The following is a 17,917-nucleotide window of genomic DNA, read 5'->3' on the forward strand; positions in this document are numbered from 1 at the left end:
GGCCATGGCTCACGGGCCCGGCCGCTCCGCAGCATGTGGGATCTTCCCAGACCAGGGAACGAACCCGTGTCCCCTGCATCGGCAGGCGGACTCTCAACCACTGCGCCACCAGGGATGCCCCATGATATATGGTTTTAAATAAAACATTAAAGTGCCATTTTAAGTTCTTTATTGACATTATATCACACAGTACTTTACAGGTAGCCTAACTTAATTAAACATGTAAATATTTTATTCTCCAAAATATGAATAAAATGTCTTTTACAGTGCTTTTGAACACTCTAGTATTAGTATTAGTCTAGTATTAGTATTATTAGTCTAGTATTAGCTAACCGTTTATGAGTTAGATTTTTTTAACATGATTTTTAATAAGTTAATAAGTACTACAGCTGTAGATAGTAACCATTTGATAAATAGTACCAAAGTTTTAAAATGGTACTTAATTTATATCTTTGATCACTTCAATAGTCAATGAACAGCCTCTCTTGTTTCTCTAATCCCCAACCTTCAAATTTTGAAAGCTGTAAAATTTCAGCAACTGTCAGCTTATGTGGGTTTCTAGAAGAGAGTCGATGTCGTTACATATGTAAATGTGAGCTGTACATAAACATACACAAATTCTAACACACGTGTACTTAAGAGTCATCAGATGAACCTCTTTTCAGAGGTACAAGGTTGACCCTGGTATCTGGATACCCAAGGAAGCTGCTTGTAGGTGTCCGTTTAGATTATTTTGCAGAAATGGTCAATGTAGAATGGTGTTGAATATCTTGGGCTCTCCCAGACTGCTCCAGCTAATCCTGACATTTTATTACAATATCAATATTCTGGTTCTCACTGACTACACTAAAGATAATTTTGGCATAAGAGTAATTGCTGCTCTTACATGGGTCTAGGACTGTGCCAAGCCTTTGCTCTCTAAAGCATTCCACCTTGAAAGATGTTTTCATCTTGTAGTATACTGTAAAATTTTTGTAAAAATATTAGTTGTAAACTTTTTCTGTGATAGATTGTTTTCTCCTATTAAGAACTATATTTACCCCTCTTAAAAATAACCCAAAGTTATTCAGTCTGGTTCGGCCTTATCTTTTTAACTGCTTCTAGCATTACTTTATAACCAATCGTTTTTTCTTCTAAGAATAGAAGTGTTTCCATTATAAGACCACATTTCAGCCAGGGCTGACTCTGAATTATGTCTGGATTCTCTACATGGCTTCTCTCTCTGCTTTGAGAAGCTTTTTAGTTAGACAAGCACTGTCAGTGGTGAAAGGAAAAAGGCTAATTATTACTTGCTGGAGTCTTGTTTCAGGCATGCTGTAGCTTTGTGCAAGGTCCATTACGCTGCTGCTGTTGTCACTTGGATGCTATATTTACAGAGAAGTGGTTCAGCACCCAGCACACTAGTGATTGCCAAACACATCTGAGCATGTCATGATGAATTTTTTAAACATTAGCAGAATGTGTGACAGAACACCGAGTTTACGTAAAAGAGATGCGGGGCACGGTTGTCTAGGTAACTGATTACTGTCAAGTTTGCCAGATACAATAGATAACTGCCTAGATAGAATACCTAGGACATTCCTTTTAAAGTCAGGTAGCTTAGAAGATGTTTGGTTTCTTCAGTGTTCTCCACCTACTCGGGTAATATGGTTGCTCATGAAACATTCAATAGTAGGGTGAACTGTGGTTGCCAAGATGGCTACTGTTGTACCCAGGAGTCCTGTATCTATAAAACTGGGTGGTCCAGACTTGCTTTTGGAAACAGAAGCCAGAGAATGAAAGGTGTCAACAGTCACAAATAGTTGATCATGTTGTCTTTAGTTGATTATTTCTGTCTCCCTACCCCTCAATCAAGGATGCTTTTGTAGTCTCTGTAGTCAAGACAGAGCTTTTTCATAATGGTTATTTTGGTAGGGTTAAATATCTTATGTTTAATACCTTGGAATTAAATATCTAAAATCAGATTTAAAATATTTTATATTTATAATAATTTTACGTAACAAGTCCTAAATCAGTGTTAATGTGCCTTCCAAACCCCAGAGCTCAATTTAGAGTAATACAGCAGTTAGTGAAATATTTGTGTTTGGCATTTCCTCCATAATTAATCTGGATGTTGCATCAATCATTTTGATACTTATTCTCCTTACTACTAATATATTTTTAGCTAAAATTGTTCCAGTTTATAATATTTTAAATAAAAAGAGAAATTACTTTGAGTACTTTTTTCTAAAACTAGAGTTTTTGCATTCTCTAGCAACAGGTGATATTTTCTTATATTTTAGTAATTATATCAATGTCCAAAAATCTACTATATAAATCTTTATAGAAAAGGAGAGTGAACAAAATAAACACATTAAAGAGAAAATTAAGAAATGCAGAGTGCCTCTGCAATTTATAACTTTCCCCTTTCTCTTGTCCCTCCCAGAAGTGGGCTAGCTATAGCTATGATTTTATTTAACTCGCTACTGGTCACTAGATCAAACCAGAGGTAGATACAAAAGTTGAAACATTTTGATTCTCTCTCTGGATATTTGAAACTGAGATTGAGATAATTAATCACTTGCTGTATGTGGCTGAGATGTAAATAGAAATGATGCACTCTTTGCCATATGGCCAATCTACAGAGAAAGAAAAAGTAGATAAATACAGAGTAGTGTAAGAGACTGAGTACTGTTGTCCAGTTCCTAGATTCTAGGCTTGATGAGTCTCACCTAGATCCTTTCTCTTGTGGCCTGGGACACACCAACACATGGCTTTTAATGCCTTTAGGTTTAAGCTAGCTCAAAATAATTTTTCTTACTTGTAAGCAAGAGTTTTTGGTCAACCAGTAGAGAAGTCTTTTCTAGTTATATAAGGTCATATTTATTTGGAATCCATCTATAAATTGATATTAGTTAGAATTACATAACTTCTTAAATTCTGTTGACTCTATACAGGTTTAGTAAACATGATTTGTATATAAATATATAAAATAAGTATATATACAGACATACGCACATATCTGCCATAACCATGTATGAAAGCTGACACCCTTAATTTAACATACTTAGTATATCATTTGTAGTTTTAATAGAGATTAGTAGAGATTATACAATTTTATTAGATTTTACCATATCTGAAATCTAGTCTATTCATATTTATCTAGATAGACTATAATGATCTAATATATGTTTATTAGCTGAAGAGTATGAATTCAGGGTTAGTTTAACTTTGTGATAACATTTTTCAATGATTATAATAGAATTCTTAAAATTTAGAGTGAATGACTCTATTCATTTCATTGAATGACTATTCTAAACTCAATCTTATTTATTTCAATTTCCATTATCTCAAAGGGTATTTCCTAAAAAGGACTCAGATTCTTCAGAAAATCATCTGATTTAGTGTACAGACACTGACATCAAAATTCTGTATTCTGTAAAAATACTGCCATTGACTTGCTCTGTGATCAAAGTTAAGTCATGTTCTGTTTCAGTTTCTTGGTCTATATGATGAGGTCTAATACTGTTTAGCTAGTTCATTTTTCAAGATCTCGATCAACTGATAAAACATTTTATGGAGATACAAATCTAAAGTTTTCTGAAAACACCAACATAATAGAGACTGAGATGCTTTTTCACACTTTTGTATTACCTAGATAGCCCTGAGGCAAACAGGAAGAATTGGAAAAGCTATCAAATCAATGTTCATACTGTGCCTGAACTGTAGATAAATGGAAACTATTTTTAGCAACAAAAATATGGCACCTGTTATGAGTACTTCCTTTAGAAATGAATGTTCTTCGGGTTCACACTGAATTCCACACAAAATAGCACAATTTAGAAAACCCTGCGACACAAGGCAATCGGTTAGCGTGTAAACTGGCTATTTCCTTTTGGAATTGGTATGCACTTTGGCTCCCCTTAGGCCCCTGTAATGAAAATCTTGCTGAATCTCTACATAAAATCTAAACTGGAATAAGAAAGAAAAGAAAGTCAGCCACACGTGACTGGGCATGTTAAAGAATTCTAATATTACAATCCAACTCTGTGTTGTATAATAATAGGTTACAGTTAAATTATTTTTACAGAAATTTCCCACATCAATGAAAATGTTTAAAAATTATTTTAATATTATATACATATTATAAGAAAAAAGTCTTTTAGTCTTATTGCCTTCTTGAATAACCACATTTTTATATATTTGGTAACTCTTTGTCTCAGAAGTTTCTCTAAACCTCTTTTGAGGCAGAAGATAGATGGGCCTCAGGCTGAACAGGTTCTCCCCTATGGACAGAAACTCCATAATAGCAGAAACTCCATAAAAGCAGGATGATGGAGGGGGCTGGGCCCTTCCCAGATAGAAGATAAGAGACCACATATTCCTCATTCTCGAAGTCAAGGAGACCTTCCCAACTACACATGCGCAGAAAGGCTCCTTGGAGGTCAAAAAGGGAGGGGGCGCCACCCCATAGTAAGTGATGCCAACTACCCATAGCCCTCTTCACTAGAATCCATCTTGGCTAAGAGATGTGCACGCACACAGGGGAGGACCCTGAGATAAACCAAATACGGACTCAGAACCAGGCAAAACAAGATGATTGGTCAAAGAAACCCGGAAGAAATGCCCCATAAAATTGATTCAAACTGCCACGAGGGTGCGGATCTCTCTCTCTGAGCCCGCTCGTGTGTCTATCCACACATACTGTACTCATTTTCCTCCTAATAAACACTTCAGTTGCTTCACTACTTTCTGTCTTATGTAGAAATTCATTTCTTCATGGCTGATCCCTGGTGGTCTGGTGGCTAGGATTCTGCGCTCTCACTGCCGCTGCCTGACCTCAATCTCTGGTGGGGAGCCGAAATCCTGCTTTAAGCTGCTGCAGGCCGAGGTCACCGTATCACTTTCAACTACACTTTTCCTCATTGTCCCTATATCTTCCTGTAGAGGTTACCCATTTACTCCCTCACTTAATACTTCTCTTACATACTAGCTACTGCTTACAGATTTTCCTATGCTCACAGCTCTCTCCAATTTTAATTTTATCCTCATGGTCAGTTAGGCTATATCTTGAAGCATATATTCCTTCTAATTTCTTTTTATTTCCACTCTTTCATTTCCTGTTGCCTTTTTTAAAAGGTGTTTTTGAATGCAGATATAAGCATGACTTTTTTTTCTGTTTACATTAACAGGATTTTGCACATGAACCAAAGCCTTTTGATCTAGCTTATATTAAATGGAAATATTTAAAGTATCCATTTGATGAAATAACTCAGACAACAGAAAAACAAATACAATATGATCTCACTTATATGTGGAATCTAAAACAACGAAAACCTGAACTCACATAAAAAGAGATCAGATATGTGGTTACCAGAGCAGTGGTGGAGGGAGGGGGCAGGATTGAAGGAAGGTAGTGAAAAGGTGTAAACTTCTAGTTATAAGATATGTAAGTACTAGATATGTAATATACAACAGTGATGAGTATAGTTAACACTGCTGTATTGTATATAGGAAAGTTGTTAAGAGAGTAGGTCCTAATAATTCTTATCACAAGGAATTTTTTTTCTTTTTTGCTTTTTTTTATTGTATGTATATGAGATAATGGAGGACATACTCTCTGGATTGCTAACTAAAATTACTGCAGTAATCATTCACCATATATATGTCAAACCATTGTGCTGTACACTTTAAACTTATACGGTGATGTATGTCAATTATATCTCAATAAAACTGGAAAAAAATGATAAAAAAGTACCCACTTGAAATCCAAATGTACTGTTTTGAGATCCATGACGTGGCACTCCTGGGTTTTCACATGAGGTACGTGTGGGTTCTGAAATAAAGATTAAAAATGTGATATTCCTTTAAAATTTACAGTTTTATTTAAATGTATATTTCCCTCACATAAAATAATTTTAAGAGATCTAGGGTTTAATGAAAGGGCCCTGGGTAATAATAAAGAGTAAAATCTAATCTCCATGAACAGAAGCCTGCTAATCTTAAAGCAGGAAATTCAGGTAGACTGCAGTTTATATGAATTATGCAATTCTTGAACTTTGAACCCTTCTAATATAAAAGCACTTGACATCTAACTAACTCTGTGAATAAAAAGTTAAGGGAAAATGACGGATTTGAAAGAGGAACGCATACATAAAACATTTGCTCAACGACTTTACTAAGTTATAATATCAAGTAGGGTAATATTCCCTTCAAGAAATAAATTATTTTTCCAGAAACAGGACTTAGTTATTTGCATTTTTCACTGACACCTGTAGGAGATTCAGGCATAAAAATGGTAGGGCTGGTAGTCTCTGGTTTGGCTAGCTTGTATGACAGGTTATTTGGTTAGTTTATTCAATGTGGAATTTAATTTTAGGAGAAAAGGGAACACTCATATACTGTTCGTAGGAATGTAAATTGGTGCAGCTGCTGTGAAAAACAGTATGAAGGTTTCTCAAAAGCTAGAAACAGAACTTCCCTATGACCCAGCAATTCCACTCCTGGGTATATACCCCCCAAAAAACTAAAACACTAAATCAAAAAGATACATATACCCCAATGTTCATAGCAGTGTTATTTACAATTTCCAAGATATGGAAGCAACTTAAATGTCCATTAACAGATAAATGGATAAAGAAGATATGGTGTATATATATATATATATATATATATATATATATATATATATAAAATACTACTCAGCTATAGCAAAGAATGAAATTTTGCCATTTGCAGCAACATGGATGGATCTGGAGGGTATTATGCTAAGCAAAATAAGTCAGAGAAAGACAAATACTGTATGATATCACTTATATGTGAAATCTAAAAAATACAACTAGTGAATATAACAAAAAAGAAGCAGACTCACAGATATAGAGAACAATCTAGTGGTTACCAGTGGAGAGAGGGAAGGAGGGAGGGGCAATATAGGAGTAGGGGATTAAGAAGTCCTAACTACTATATATACAATAAGCTATAAGGATATACTGTACAACACAGGACACATAGCCAATATTTTATAATAACTATAAATGGAGCATAACCTTTAAAATTATGAATCACTAAACTGAACACCTGTAACTTACACAATTTTGTACAGCAACTATACTTCAATAAAATATATGACAACAAAACACAAAAAAATTTAGGATTACAGAAATGTACTTAGAGCCATTTTGAAATCAAAGTACCTTTTTAATATTTTTGAAGCAAGTCTAATTTCACTTGAATATGCTTTATTAACTATAAAGCTCTATACAAATATTAGTACTGATATTTCATGATATTAATCTGGAAGCTTTTTTCTTTTTCATTTTACTGATAAACAGGGAAACTATTTTAAGCATTTATTCTAGAAGTTTTACGTACTCAAAATAATATATGTTTAACAATATTAATTTTCAGTGCCTTCCAATGGTTTCTATATTTTACATTTATTTTTCACATTTAGCCAACTATAGTTTATAGGATAAAGTAAACCATTAAACCTCCCTACTATCTATTAATTCCCAAATTACTGAGCATTATTGATCTTTAATTAATATTACCTATGCAGTGAGGTGATGAACCACTCCAAGTGCCATCTGCTTGACATATTCTGGTGCTAGATCCCACTAATATGAAAGGAGAATTGCAGCTGAATGAAACCTCTGACTGGTATATAAAGCTTTTGCCTTCTCTTTTCCCTTGGGCAGGTATACCAGGGTCACCACAAAACTTTGCTGGAAGTGAAAAGAAAGAGAATTATACAGTGATTTAGATTCATCAGAGTAAATGTCATCAGAAAAATGACAAAAATAACTGAAATACTGCACTAAAGTGACATGCTACCCATGTTAATCTATCCCAATGAAAATTTATCTTTTGTCTACATGAATAAATGCTGAATATTCAATTCAGCATAATACTTTTTAAAAATTAGTCTGATTCAAATATTTTTCCACCTAGTAGACCACCTTAACAATTGTAGATTTTTTGGTATTTTTTTGTTCTATACTGACCAGAATCAAACCACATATTTGTACATATATGCTACAAAGTTGGAGTGTATTCTTGAAAAGACATGTGATTCACAAATAGCTCTATCAGCAACAAAAAAACAATGGTCTAGGATATACTCTCCAGATTGCTATGTATTTTTTAATGTATATAAAAGATATAGTTATTTGTTTCAATGATACGTGCTCTGTTGAACACTCGGATCACGTATCCTAGTATCCGAGTATTTGGTTGTCTTCCTCTTCAAAATATTGGCGGGGGGTGGTGGTAGTTTTTTAAAGAGAAAAGAAGGCCATCAGAATCCAGATCCATACAAAACCAAGGAATCTCAATGTTCTACAATCACTGAAGAAATCAACTTGACAATAGTTCTAAACAAATTGATTAGATGATTCCATTCAACATATATTTTTAAAGTACTAAAAAACAAACACTATTCTAGGTAATATTAGGTGCTTGCACTTATTAGTAAACAAACTAAGGTTCCTGCACTTGTGGAGTTTATGCTTTTGTGAGGAAAGCAAACGAATAAACATAATTAATAAGTAAAAATGGTAGTATATGGGAAGATAATAAGTCCCATGGGGAAAAATACTGTGCGAAGGAGATCAGGACTGTACATGTGGATGTGCTAGAAGGTGAGTAGTGGTAGTGGATTTTAATAAGGTAGCACGGGTGTCTCTCACTGAGAAAAGATTTGGAGGAAAAAAACCATTTAGCCATCCATTCTCTCGCAAGGAAGAACATTGCAGATAGAGGAAACAGCATTGCCAAAGCCCTGTGCTGGGTCAAATGTAGCATGCTGGAGGGAGAGTAAGGCCAGTGAGACTGGAGCAGAGTAAGCATGCAGAACTGTAGGAGGGGATGAGATCAGATGGCTTCAAATCTAGTAGATAACTGAGGCGAAGTACATATAGAATGTTTTCAATTTCTTTTTTACTGTAGTCCAAAATACATAACATAAAATTTACTATTTTAACTATGTTTTAAAAGTATACTCAATTTTTAAATTTGCAGATTCAGCACCTGAAAGCTTATTCCCCTATAAAGCAAACGGAAATAACCAAATGTTTTTAAGTATAAATGTAGCCTTAAGATAGTTATAGGTTGAGTGACTATAAAATGCATCATCCAAACCAAGACACTTTTGAGAGTAAAAGGAGGATTCTAACTGGATAGGACACCTACCAGGATAACAGAATAAACAAGAATTGCTCCAGGAAACCTGGAATAAATGAATACCATATTTATAGAATACCTTAGTCTCAAACGCAGTGTTCAAAGACCTTCCCTGAAATTCAAGACTCTAAGAGAAACTTGGACTTTTAAACCTCTTTTTAGAAACATTTTTTTCTTTTAAAACAGTTAAGATGAAAAGTAATCATAAAGTAAATATTAAAATAAAATAAACTGGGGAAATGTTCCAAGTATAGTAACACATGTAAAATAAATATTTATTTATTGTGTTCTGTTTTAATTTTCACCATTTCTTAGATATTGTAAGCCTTAGTGGTACTTGGCATCCAAGCACTTCTAGCAACATAATATCAAACCCCAAAGGCCAGGCTCCTTGTGTTATTAGTCTGTGTATCTCTAGCACATTTTAAATTCAATGGATATTTCCTCAGTGAGCATTATCAGTGGGTACTTCAGCTTTAGCAATCATTTCTATTACTAAGTTATCTCACAGTTATTTTATAATTTACTTCTGAAATGTTTCTCTAGCATATTTCTGCTGAGTCATTCAACTCAGAATCTTATCTTTATTCAATGAAAAAAAGAAAGGAGGAGAGATGCAACCACATAAACTCTTCAATCCCCCTTCCCAGCCCCCCCATCATTCAATCTGTTTTCTATCTTTAGATTTTCATGTACTAAACCAAACAACCTATTGGTGTCAAGTTTAGAGGCTTAAGACACAGGGTTTATTCTCAAAAGGCTTCAGTTCACAGTGATATAAACTTTAAGATAAAAAGGCATAGTTTGAACAGATTTAATGAGAAAAGATTTTCTTCTTTGTTAAATACCTAAAATTATTGAATTTGGCTATTCAATGGATAAGAGAATTGTCTCTTAGGTCTACCTCTCTGAACTGGAATTCATACTCTGCCATTTACTAGTAATATGACTTTAGGCCACACAATAATGTAGCTGGTCCCCCAAATGATGGCAGAGTTACCCAGTGTCCTTACAATTTGACCTCTCTGAGCCTGTGTCATTATCTATTAAAATGTCATGACTAAACATACTTAGCCAGGAGTTCTATGTACTAAAAATAATATATGTAAAGCAACTGGGACAAAGTGAGCCTTATTATATTTGGATATTTATTACAATTTAAATGTCTATAGTATGTATTTTATTATTATTTGCATTTTAATAGATCAAAAAATAAAACATTATATCAAGAAACTTTTTGATTGAGATTTTTTCATTCATATCAAACAAACTTTACCATAAACTCATCTCTGTAAAATCCCCTTGTTGCTATTTATTCTGAAGTAGCTGTAGAATATCTAGTCTCATTCAGAACACATTGGCCTGTTTTAAGATCATCCTTAGCATCAGAATTTTAAGGGTCAATTTGTGTGACATCAACCTTGAGGCTTGGAACACACTCTAATAAATCATATTACCTAGAAGGAGCTTCTTTAGATGTTGCATAAATTGAAGTCTAACAGACCACAATTGCAGAAGTAAATTAGTTTTATGTCTCATGCTCAATAAAACTGGTTAGTAATACTCTCTGTAGCAAATGTGATATGAATGATCTGATGGGCCAGCAAAATGGTGGCATGCAATCACTTAATAGGAAGCTCTTCAAATAAACTATCAGGTTTATGATTGGCCTTTTGAAATGAGAAATTTTAAATTAATAATGTAGCTTATTTTTTCCACTTTTTCAGTTATGGGTGGAGCTTTTGCATCACATTTTAAGAGATCCTTTCTTACTTCAAGGTCATTTAGGTAGTGTTGTAATATTTAAAACTTTTATATTTAATTCCCTAATGATTTGACATTGATTTGCTATTTGGTGTGAGACAAAGATTGTGTGTGTGTGTGTGTGTGTGTGTGTGTGTAAACGAATTGCCTTATTGCGTTAATTGAAATGTCCATTCTTTCCCCACTGATTTGTTCTATAATACATCAAGTATCAATAAAATGGTTCTGTGCTCTCTATTCTCTAACACTGGTTTACCTTCTATCCCTGTACCAATGCTGTAATGTCTTAATTACTATAGCGTTCTAAGTTTGATACCTGCCAAGGATTGCACTATATACCAGAGGTACAACAGTGAACAAAAACAAAAATCTCTGCCTTTAAGGAACATAAACCTGAGTAGAGGACATCACCCAAAAAAACAAGATGTGTAAAATGTAGAGTGTGTTTTGCAAACAAAGCAGTTTAGTCTAAAAGTTAGAGCAGAAGGAACATAATGGTTGGATTGCATAAAAAATAGCTACACTGGTAAATGCTGATTTTAATTGAATTTTAATTATGCATGGGAAAGAGCTTAACAATCTCATATTTGTCCTGGAAAAATCTGAAAAAAATTATGTAACAGCTGTAATCACAGTAAGTAGCTCTAGGAGAGTGAAAACATAATTTTAAGTATGGAAAGTATACTTACGTAAGCACTGTGGTACTTCTCCACTCCAGGTACCATTCCCTACACAGGTCAAAACAGCAGGAAAGGATAGTTCATAGCCTGGAGAACAGATGTAGCTAATACTAAAGCCCCAGTCGAAATTTGTTCCTTCCAACCTTCCATTAGAAATCTGGGGAGGAGTTGGGCAGGTAACAGCTGTAATTACATTAAAAACGATTAGACACAGCTGTTGAAATATCCTGGTGTTAAAAAAATAAGTATCATTAGAAGAGGCATATGTGCTAATTCAACCTTTTGGAGGACAATATGGTGTGGCACGTTTTATTCTCCTGGTAGTATTCCTGAAACATCCCTGGAATCAGTCTTTCCAGGATGTGACTACTTGGCAACATAATGGCTACTGGTTGTCAGATATTCTCTTACAAAATAACAAGCTTTCTGACATCGAAGGGAAGGCAAAGAGAGGGTGACCTTCCATCCAGTATACTGCAACTGATAAATTACTGGTTTTATATAAAATTATTTTCCAGTGACATTTAGAAAGACTGAAGTGCTGGGTTGTTTGGCTATATAAAGTGTCAGCATTGTAGCAAGGAATTTGGGAGTAATTCTGTGATATTTTTGAAAACACAGATTATGTATCTCATTAAAATATCCAAATTTTGTTCTATCAACCACTTAGATTCATATGCTAAAACTTACTATATAGCTTCTAAATGCATTATAAAATTTTTAAACATTCATTTTTAAAATTAAGTTGTCCTCGAGCAAAGATGAGTTAGATAAGGTGGCAGAGGTGAAGGGAAAAAGAGGGGTACCAATTATAAAATCTAAAAATGAGGAATGATTTTATTTTGATGACTAGCAACATATATAAATAAATTTTGGGAGTTGTATAACATTGTCATTATCAGAATCAATTAATAATGTATGAAATATTTTATATTTATATTTTAATAATGTATAAAATATAAAATGTCTGTTCATATATTTTCACAGACTAACTGTATATTTATAGTGATCTGATTAGGCAACTGTGTAATCAAGAAGAAAAGAAACACATTGGTATTATTCTTTTGTGTTAGATTACATCAGGGAGATATTAAACTCGCAATTCATAGGCATTTAGAGATGTACCTTAATGAGAAATCTCGATGATTAACAATCAGTATTACTATAAAACAGTATAAATTATCTGACATTGTATCTACAGTATTTCACAAATAAAAAAATTGACAAAAAATTATGAAAATATTTTCAATGGAAAAACAAATAGCATAAAGTAGTAAACTTACACCTATATTGACTAAAATATTACTTCTAGATTGCATTCTTTAAAGAAACAGGTTTACCTTTTAAGAAAAAGTCCAGTTCTACAATTCACGCTGATTGTTTTCAAATTATAGAAAGTTTTTCTTCCCATCCATGAATAACTCGACCCAGGTAAAAGTTAAGTTAAAGTTCTAGTTCATTATGGTTCATTATGGTTATATTCTCTTTTAAGTATTCATCAATCAATATAGATGATGATGGTGATTACATAGCACAGAACATGATATTTTTGTTATTTTGGTTGTATGACAGTTCATTATCATTACTTACAATGAGATATAATGTTTTTGTTAAAATGTTTTAAAATCTTATATGTTATTATCTATATGGTTTAAAGCACTCAATTTTGGTACCAGAAAAAAAAGCAAAACAATACAAAAAAACACTATTTAAATTTACTTTAAATTTGCATATTAATGCAGAAAATATGTGGTGGTTATCACTTATAAATATTGAAGAAATCATTATCATACCTCTACAAGCTGGCATTACTCCACTCCAAGTGCCATTAGTTGTACAAGTCCTGATTCTGGAACCATTCAATTCCATTGTATAGCCTGGCTGGCACATGTAGGAAACATTTTGTCCAACCACATAATCATCTCCATATCTCAGTCCACTGGCTGGTATACCTGGGTCTCCACAACTGATTACTATCAATATTGGATTGGAAGAGCAGATAGTTAATGTGGCATGTATTTAATGGAAAGAAATAGTAAGCATATGCCATACTTAATATAAAAGTAGGGAAAATTAGTTATCATGCTCATTTTTAATGATAAAACATAAGCATATTTAAACCACATACTGGCAATTCCTGATTATGATCAGTTACTTATTACAGATTCTATACACATGGCTCAGAAACTGTCATTTAGACTCGAAAAGGCCAGGTTAGTATGCTATTATGTTGTAAAAAACTCTGATGTGGTAACCTCTTCTAACCTGAATTAAATAATCATGGAGAAGCTTTCCTATAGGATCGAGATTTCTAACATAACATTTGAAATTTATACTCCTATATATGGTTACTGAAATCTCTAATTTATCAGGCTTGCTGGACTGAGAGTACATTTTCTGCACAGTGCCACTCAACTGGATATTATCATAGTTTTTAACTAACATAATGCTAGGTGCAAAAATAATAATTTTATTGAATAAATGAAAGAATGAATAAACTATAAAATGTGAATTTATCACATACTGGGCAAGATACATAATTTGTGGGCCTAGTGAAAAATGAAAATGCCAGAGCTAGGGATAGAGAAATCAACTTCCCATTTCCATCATCTCATTGCCATCCCAAGTGACAGAAAAATCCTCAAGAAATTGCGACCTCCACTCTGGAATGTGTTTGCTTCCTGGATTAGGGGTGAGTAAGAGGCCTCTGTCAATTGCTTGCCAAATCTGCCTTGTATCGCCAGTCTAGGAAAGGGTTAGCTGCTGCCCTGCCTCTGCCCCAAGACTCCATGAATAGAGCCAAATCCAAGCAGCCCCACCCACGCTTGCACCCAGACCCCACAAAGGGGTGAAGAACAGAGGTGAAGTGTGAGCCTCCTTCTGCTAATGACATGATGGACCGGCTGGGCAGAAGGCATCAGTGGCCCAGAGCAGGGGTGGGAGTGGGAAGGCCAGGCAGGGCCAGGGGCAGCAGGTGGTAGGGAGCTAAAGGCCTATAACCCATCCTAGAAAGACAGGGAGGCAGGGAGGCAAATTGTACAAGAGCAGACTCTCCAAACCTTCAGCACATGCTCCATTGTCCCAGTGGGCTTTGATTATAAAACACAAATTCAAAGATTAAATCATTAAAAATTTTGAGACAGTGATCACAGAGCATTAAACACCAACCACAGGAGGCTTTTGAGCACGAGATCCTAACAATCATGCTGGTCCATAAAGCTGTCTCAAATTACATATATAATATTCTCATTTATAAAATGACGCCACACAAAAACTTTCAAAAAGACTGATGACAGCATAGGAAACAGAAATAAGTCTAAATATGGCATTTAAGAACAAAGCATAACAGAGATCATATATAAGCCACAAAAGCACTTGCTGTTTTGAGAAACATGATTTAAGCATGCTTGGCTAAACGCTTTCTGGTGGCTAAGAGAAAAAGGAAAACACAAAAGGTCACATCACTTTTCCTTTTCTGGAGACAAAAAACATGTGGCATACCTGCCTTTTAGTATTTGTTTTGCCTTTTGAATTTTTTTTTCATAAAAGGACAAATAATTTTACCAGGTAAATCTAAGTTATACTGTCTCATTTTTATTTTGAATTAACAGTAATTAATTAATAGTTCCCATTTTGGAAGTCTAGGGTTAAAGACTAAAAATAGATTAAGACATAGAAGACCTTAATGACAATTAAATTATATCGTATTTATTAATTTACCATTAAAATTATGAATGTCAAGGTTTTTTTCATATTATTCTAATCTGTTGAGCCTAAGAAATTTAGGACCATGAATGATGACATTTAAATTAAAGAATAATATTCACAACATTCCGCCTGCTAATGCTCAGAGCCCTGAAGAGTTTGCTGAAATCACTCATTGAGTGTTTCTATCTGACTCCTAATAAGAGTTTTGTATATAGGATGATTTTAATTCTTTTAGTTACTGACAAGGAAAATATTTTTTAAATCGTACAACTGAGTTGAATAGGAAATCAAATCCTACTTGTTTACCATAAGATGTCAATTCTTTTTGCAGTTTTAAAACGTGTAATCATATAAAAATGAGTTTAAGACTTCATTTTATTTTACTTGTTATTTTATATTTTTAATCTAGATTCAAAGCTAAGAAGAAGGAAAATTAAAGAGAACACCAACAGATAGTTACTGTTTTCTGGGCAGCGCTTTACAGACTGAATTAGAATTCTGGCAAGAAAGAACAGCTAACCCAGTCGTAAGGCACATGAGCTGAGTGAGATGTAGCCACCGAAAGAAGACAGAGGGTTTATTTTAGAGAAGACTGAGGAAGAGTTCTGCATATCTTGGCAGCATCATGAATGAAATGCCTGATAACAACAGCTTTAGAAGGATTTGTTCTGGTGGTTTCATAATGAAGCAAAGGTCAAAGAGGAAGTTTCCAATAGCAACAATCTTTGTAAACAGCACCTGCTCCACAAGTCAATTCAGTCACCACCAGCTTGTTTTCAGCAACAAAAAGAGGCTTTCGGGGTTTTTTTAGGCAAAACCTTAGAATAGTAGCTCTTTAGGGCTTTCCCCTAAAATTCAGAGACATTAGTGCCTAACAACAGGGTGCTGTGGTTTAATGCAAGAGAATCTTTTCTAAGGTCACCAAATCCCTTATGTACACAGCAAGAGTGCACGCACACAGCAAGAGTGCATGCACACAGCAAAAGCGCACGCACACGCATGCATCCACACACCCAACAACCCAATAAACTCCATGAAGACAGTTATTTTGTCTCTTTTCTACACTACTGTATTCTCTGAGCCTAGTCTTGGGCATGACTCATCATAAGAGATTAAGTAAAATAGTTGTTTAAAGAATAAATGAGTGAATGAGTATGTAAGGAATAATTAAACAACTCAAATTCTCAAAAACACATGAATTGTTTGAAAGGTTTGAGTTTGGTTTTGTGTGAGCTTTTCTAATTAGCTTCTATCATGTAATTGATGCTTATTTGGCATCATTTATGATAAATCTAAGTATATAACCTCTATGCTAAATATAAAACATAATTGTACTAATTCTAGTCAATCTATGCCACCTCAAAGCTACTTTCTCTTTTAACTTCTTAAATGAACATTATAAATATGCATTTTTTAAAAAAAATATGATCACATTACCCACACTTTTACAACAGAATTCATTTTTTACTCAATATCTAATGAACATTTTTATGTGTTAATACATATAGATCCATTTAACTTGTTTTTAATGACATGATATTCCCTTGCATGGATATACATGCAATATGATTCATGTAACCAAACCCCTGTGACTGATATTTGAGTTATCCCATCATTTTCCCACTGTACACAGTGCAGCAATGGACATGCTTGCTTGGACATCATTACACATGTGCTTTGCTGGGTTTCAAGTCCAGAACAGAGTTCTGTAGCACAATGAAGTTCCAGAAAGGTGCTCAAGCCACTTCCCGGGTAACACTTCTGATTCTACATAATCTCCCAACGCAAAAGTTAGTTTCCTTTTTATATCTCAGTAAGGTAAGTTTTCTCAACTTTAACCCTGGCACTATGACATTTGGGACCAATAATTCTTGGCTGCTTTATGCATGGGGGGGGGGGTTAACATTGATCTCTACCTGCTAGATACCAACAGTTCATCCCACTCACCTGCAATGTGACAGCCAAATATATGTCCAGACATTGCCCCTGGGAAGCAAAATCACCCCTGTCTGAGAACCGCTGCCCTGAAGGATAATTCTCTCTTCTTGAGAAGATTTAGATGACTTTTTAGCTTCATCTCCCCCAGTTTCATTCTGGGATAGCCCCCAGCTTTCTCTTGTGTAAGACTAGCCCAGCTCCCTGACCTATCCTCTACAAAAAAAATCCATGAGAATTCTCAGGCTGGTAAAAAAAAGATTGGGTAAGAGCCATTTCTGTGTTGGGTATTTGGAACAAAAAGCTGTAGTTTCATTCATCACTGGATATGATTAAGTATGCTGTCCCTGGCCCAAATGACTTGTAGGATGCAGGGCATTGATCAGTTTGGAAACAGAAGTCCTGGTAGGTTAAAAAAAATATCCAAGAAACAAATTATATACAGATATATATATATATGTATACATATACAGATATATATATATATATATATTTTTTTTTTCTTCTTCTTTTTCTTTAGACCTGACAGCCAATCCTTACTTGACAAGCCCTGTCCTGGCACAGATTGTATCTTTTTCCCAAACACTATGTGCCCTAGGTACCAGAGGTGGCTCTGCCTGTTAGATTTTGTGAAAGATAATGTTTCCATACTATTAGTATCTTGAAGGGTT

General features: G+C 34.4%; 1 protein-coding gene across 3 annotated transcripts in view; it reads right to left on the reverse strand.

Annotated features, from left to right (window-relative positions):
- Nucleotides 1–17,917, reverse strand: part of CSMD3 (CUB and Sushi multiple domains 3) — a 1,081,491-nt gene that overhangs the window by 32,499 nt on the left and 1,031,075 nt on the right. For all 3 annotated transcript variants that reach the window (XM_033843074.1, XM_019931944.2, XM_019931943.2), the window contains 4 exons: nt 13,397–13,576; nt 11,613–11,786; nt 7,530–7,703; nt 5,742–5,815 (listed from right to left, as the gene is read on the reverse strand). In XM_033843074.1, the coding sequence (XP_033698965.1) occupies nt 5,742–5,815; nt 7,530–7,703; nt 11,613–11,786; nt 13,397–13,576 (602 nt within the window). The remainder of the gene's footprint in view (nt 1–5,741; nt 5,816–7,529; nt 7,704–11,612; nt 11,787–13,396; nt 13,577–17,917) is intronic.

The sequence above is a fragment of the Tursiops truncatus genome, chromosome 17 (assembly GCF_011762595.2).
Source record: "Tursiops truncatus isolate mTurTru1 chromosome 17, mTurTru1.mat.Y, whole genome shotgun sequence".
NCBI lineage: Eukaryota > Metazoa > Chordata > Mammalia > Artiodactyla > Delphinidae > Tursiops > Tursiops truncatus.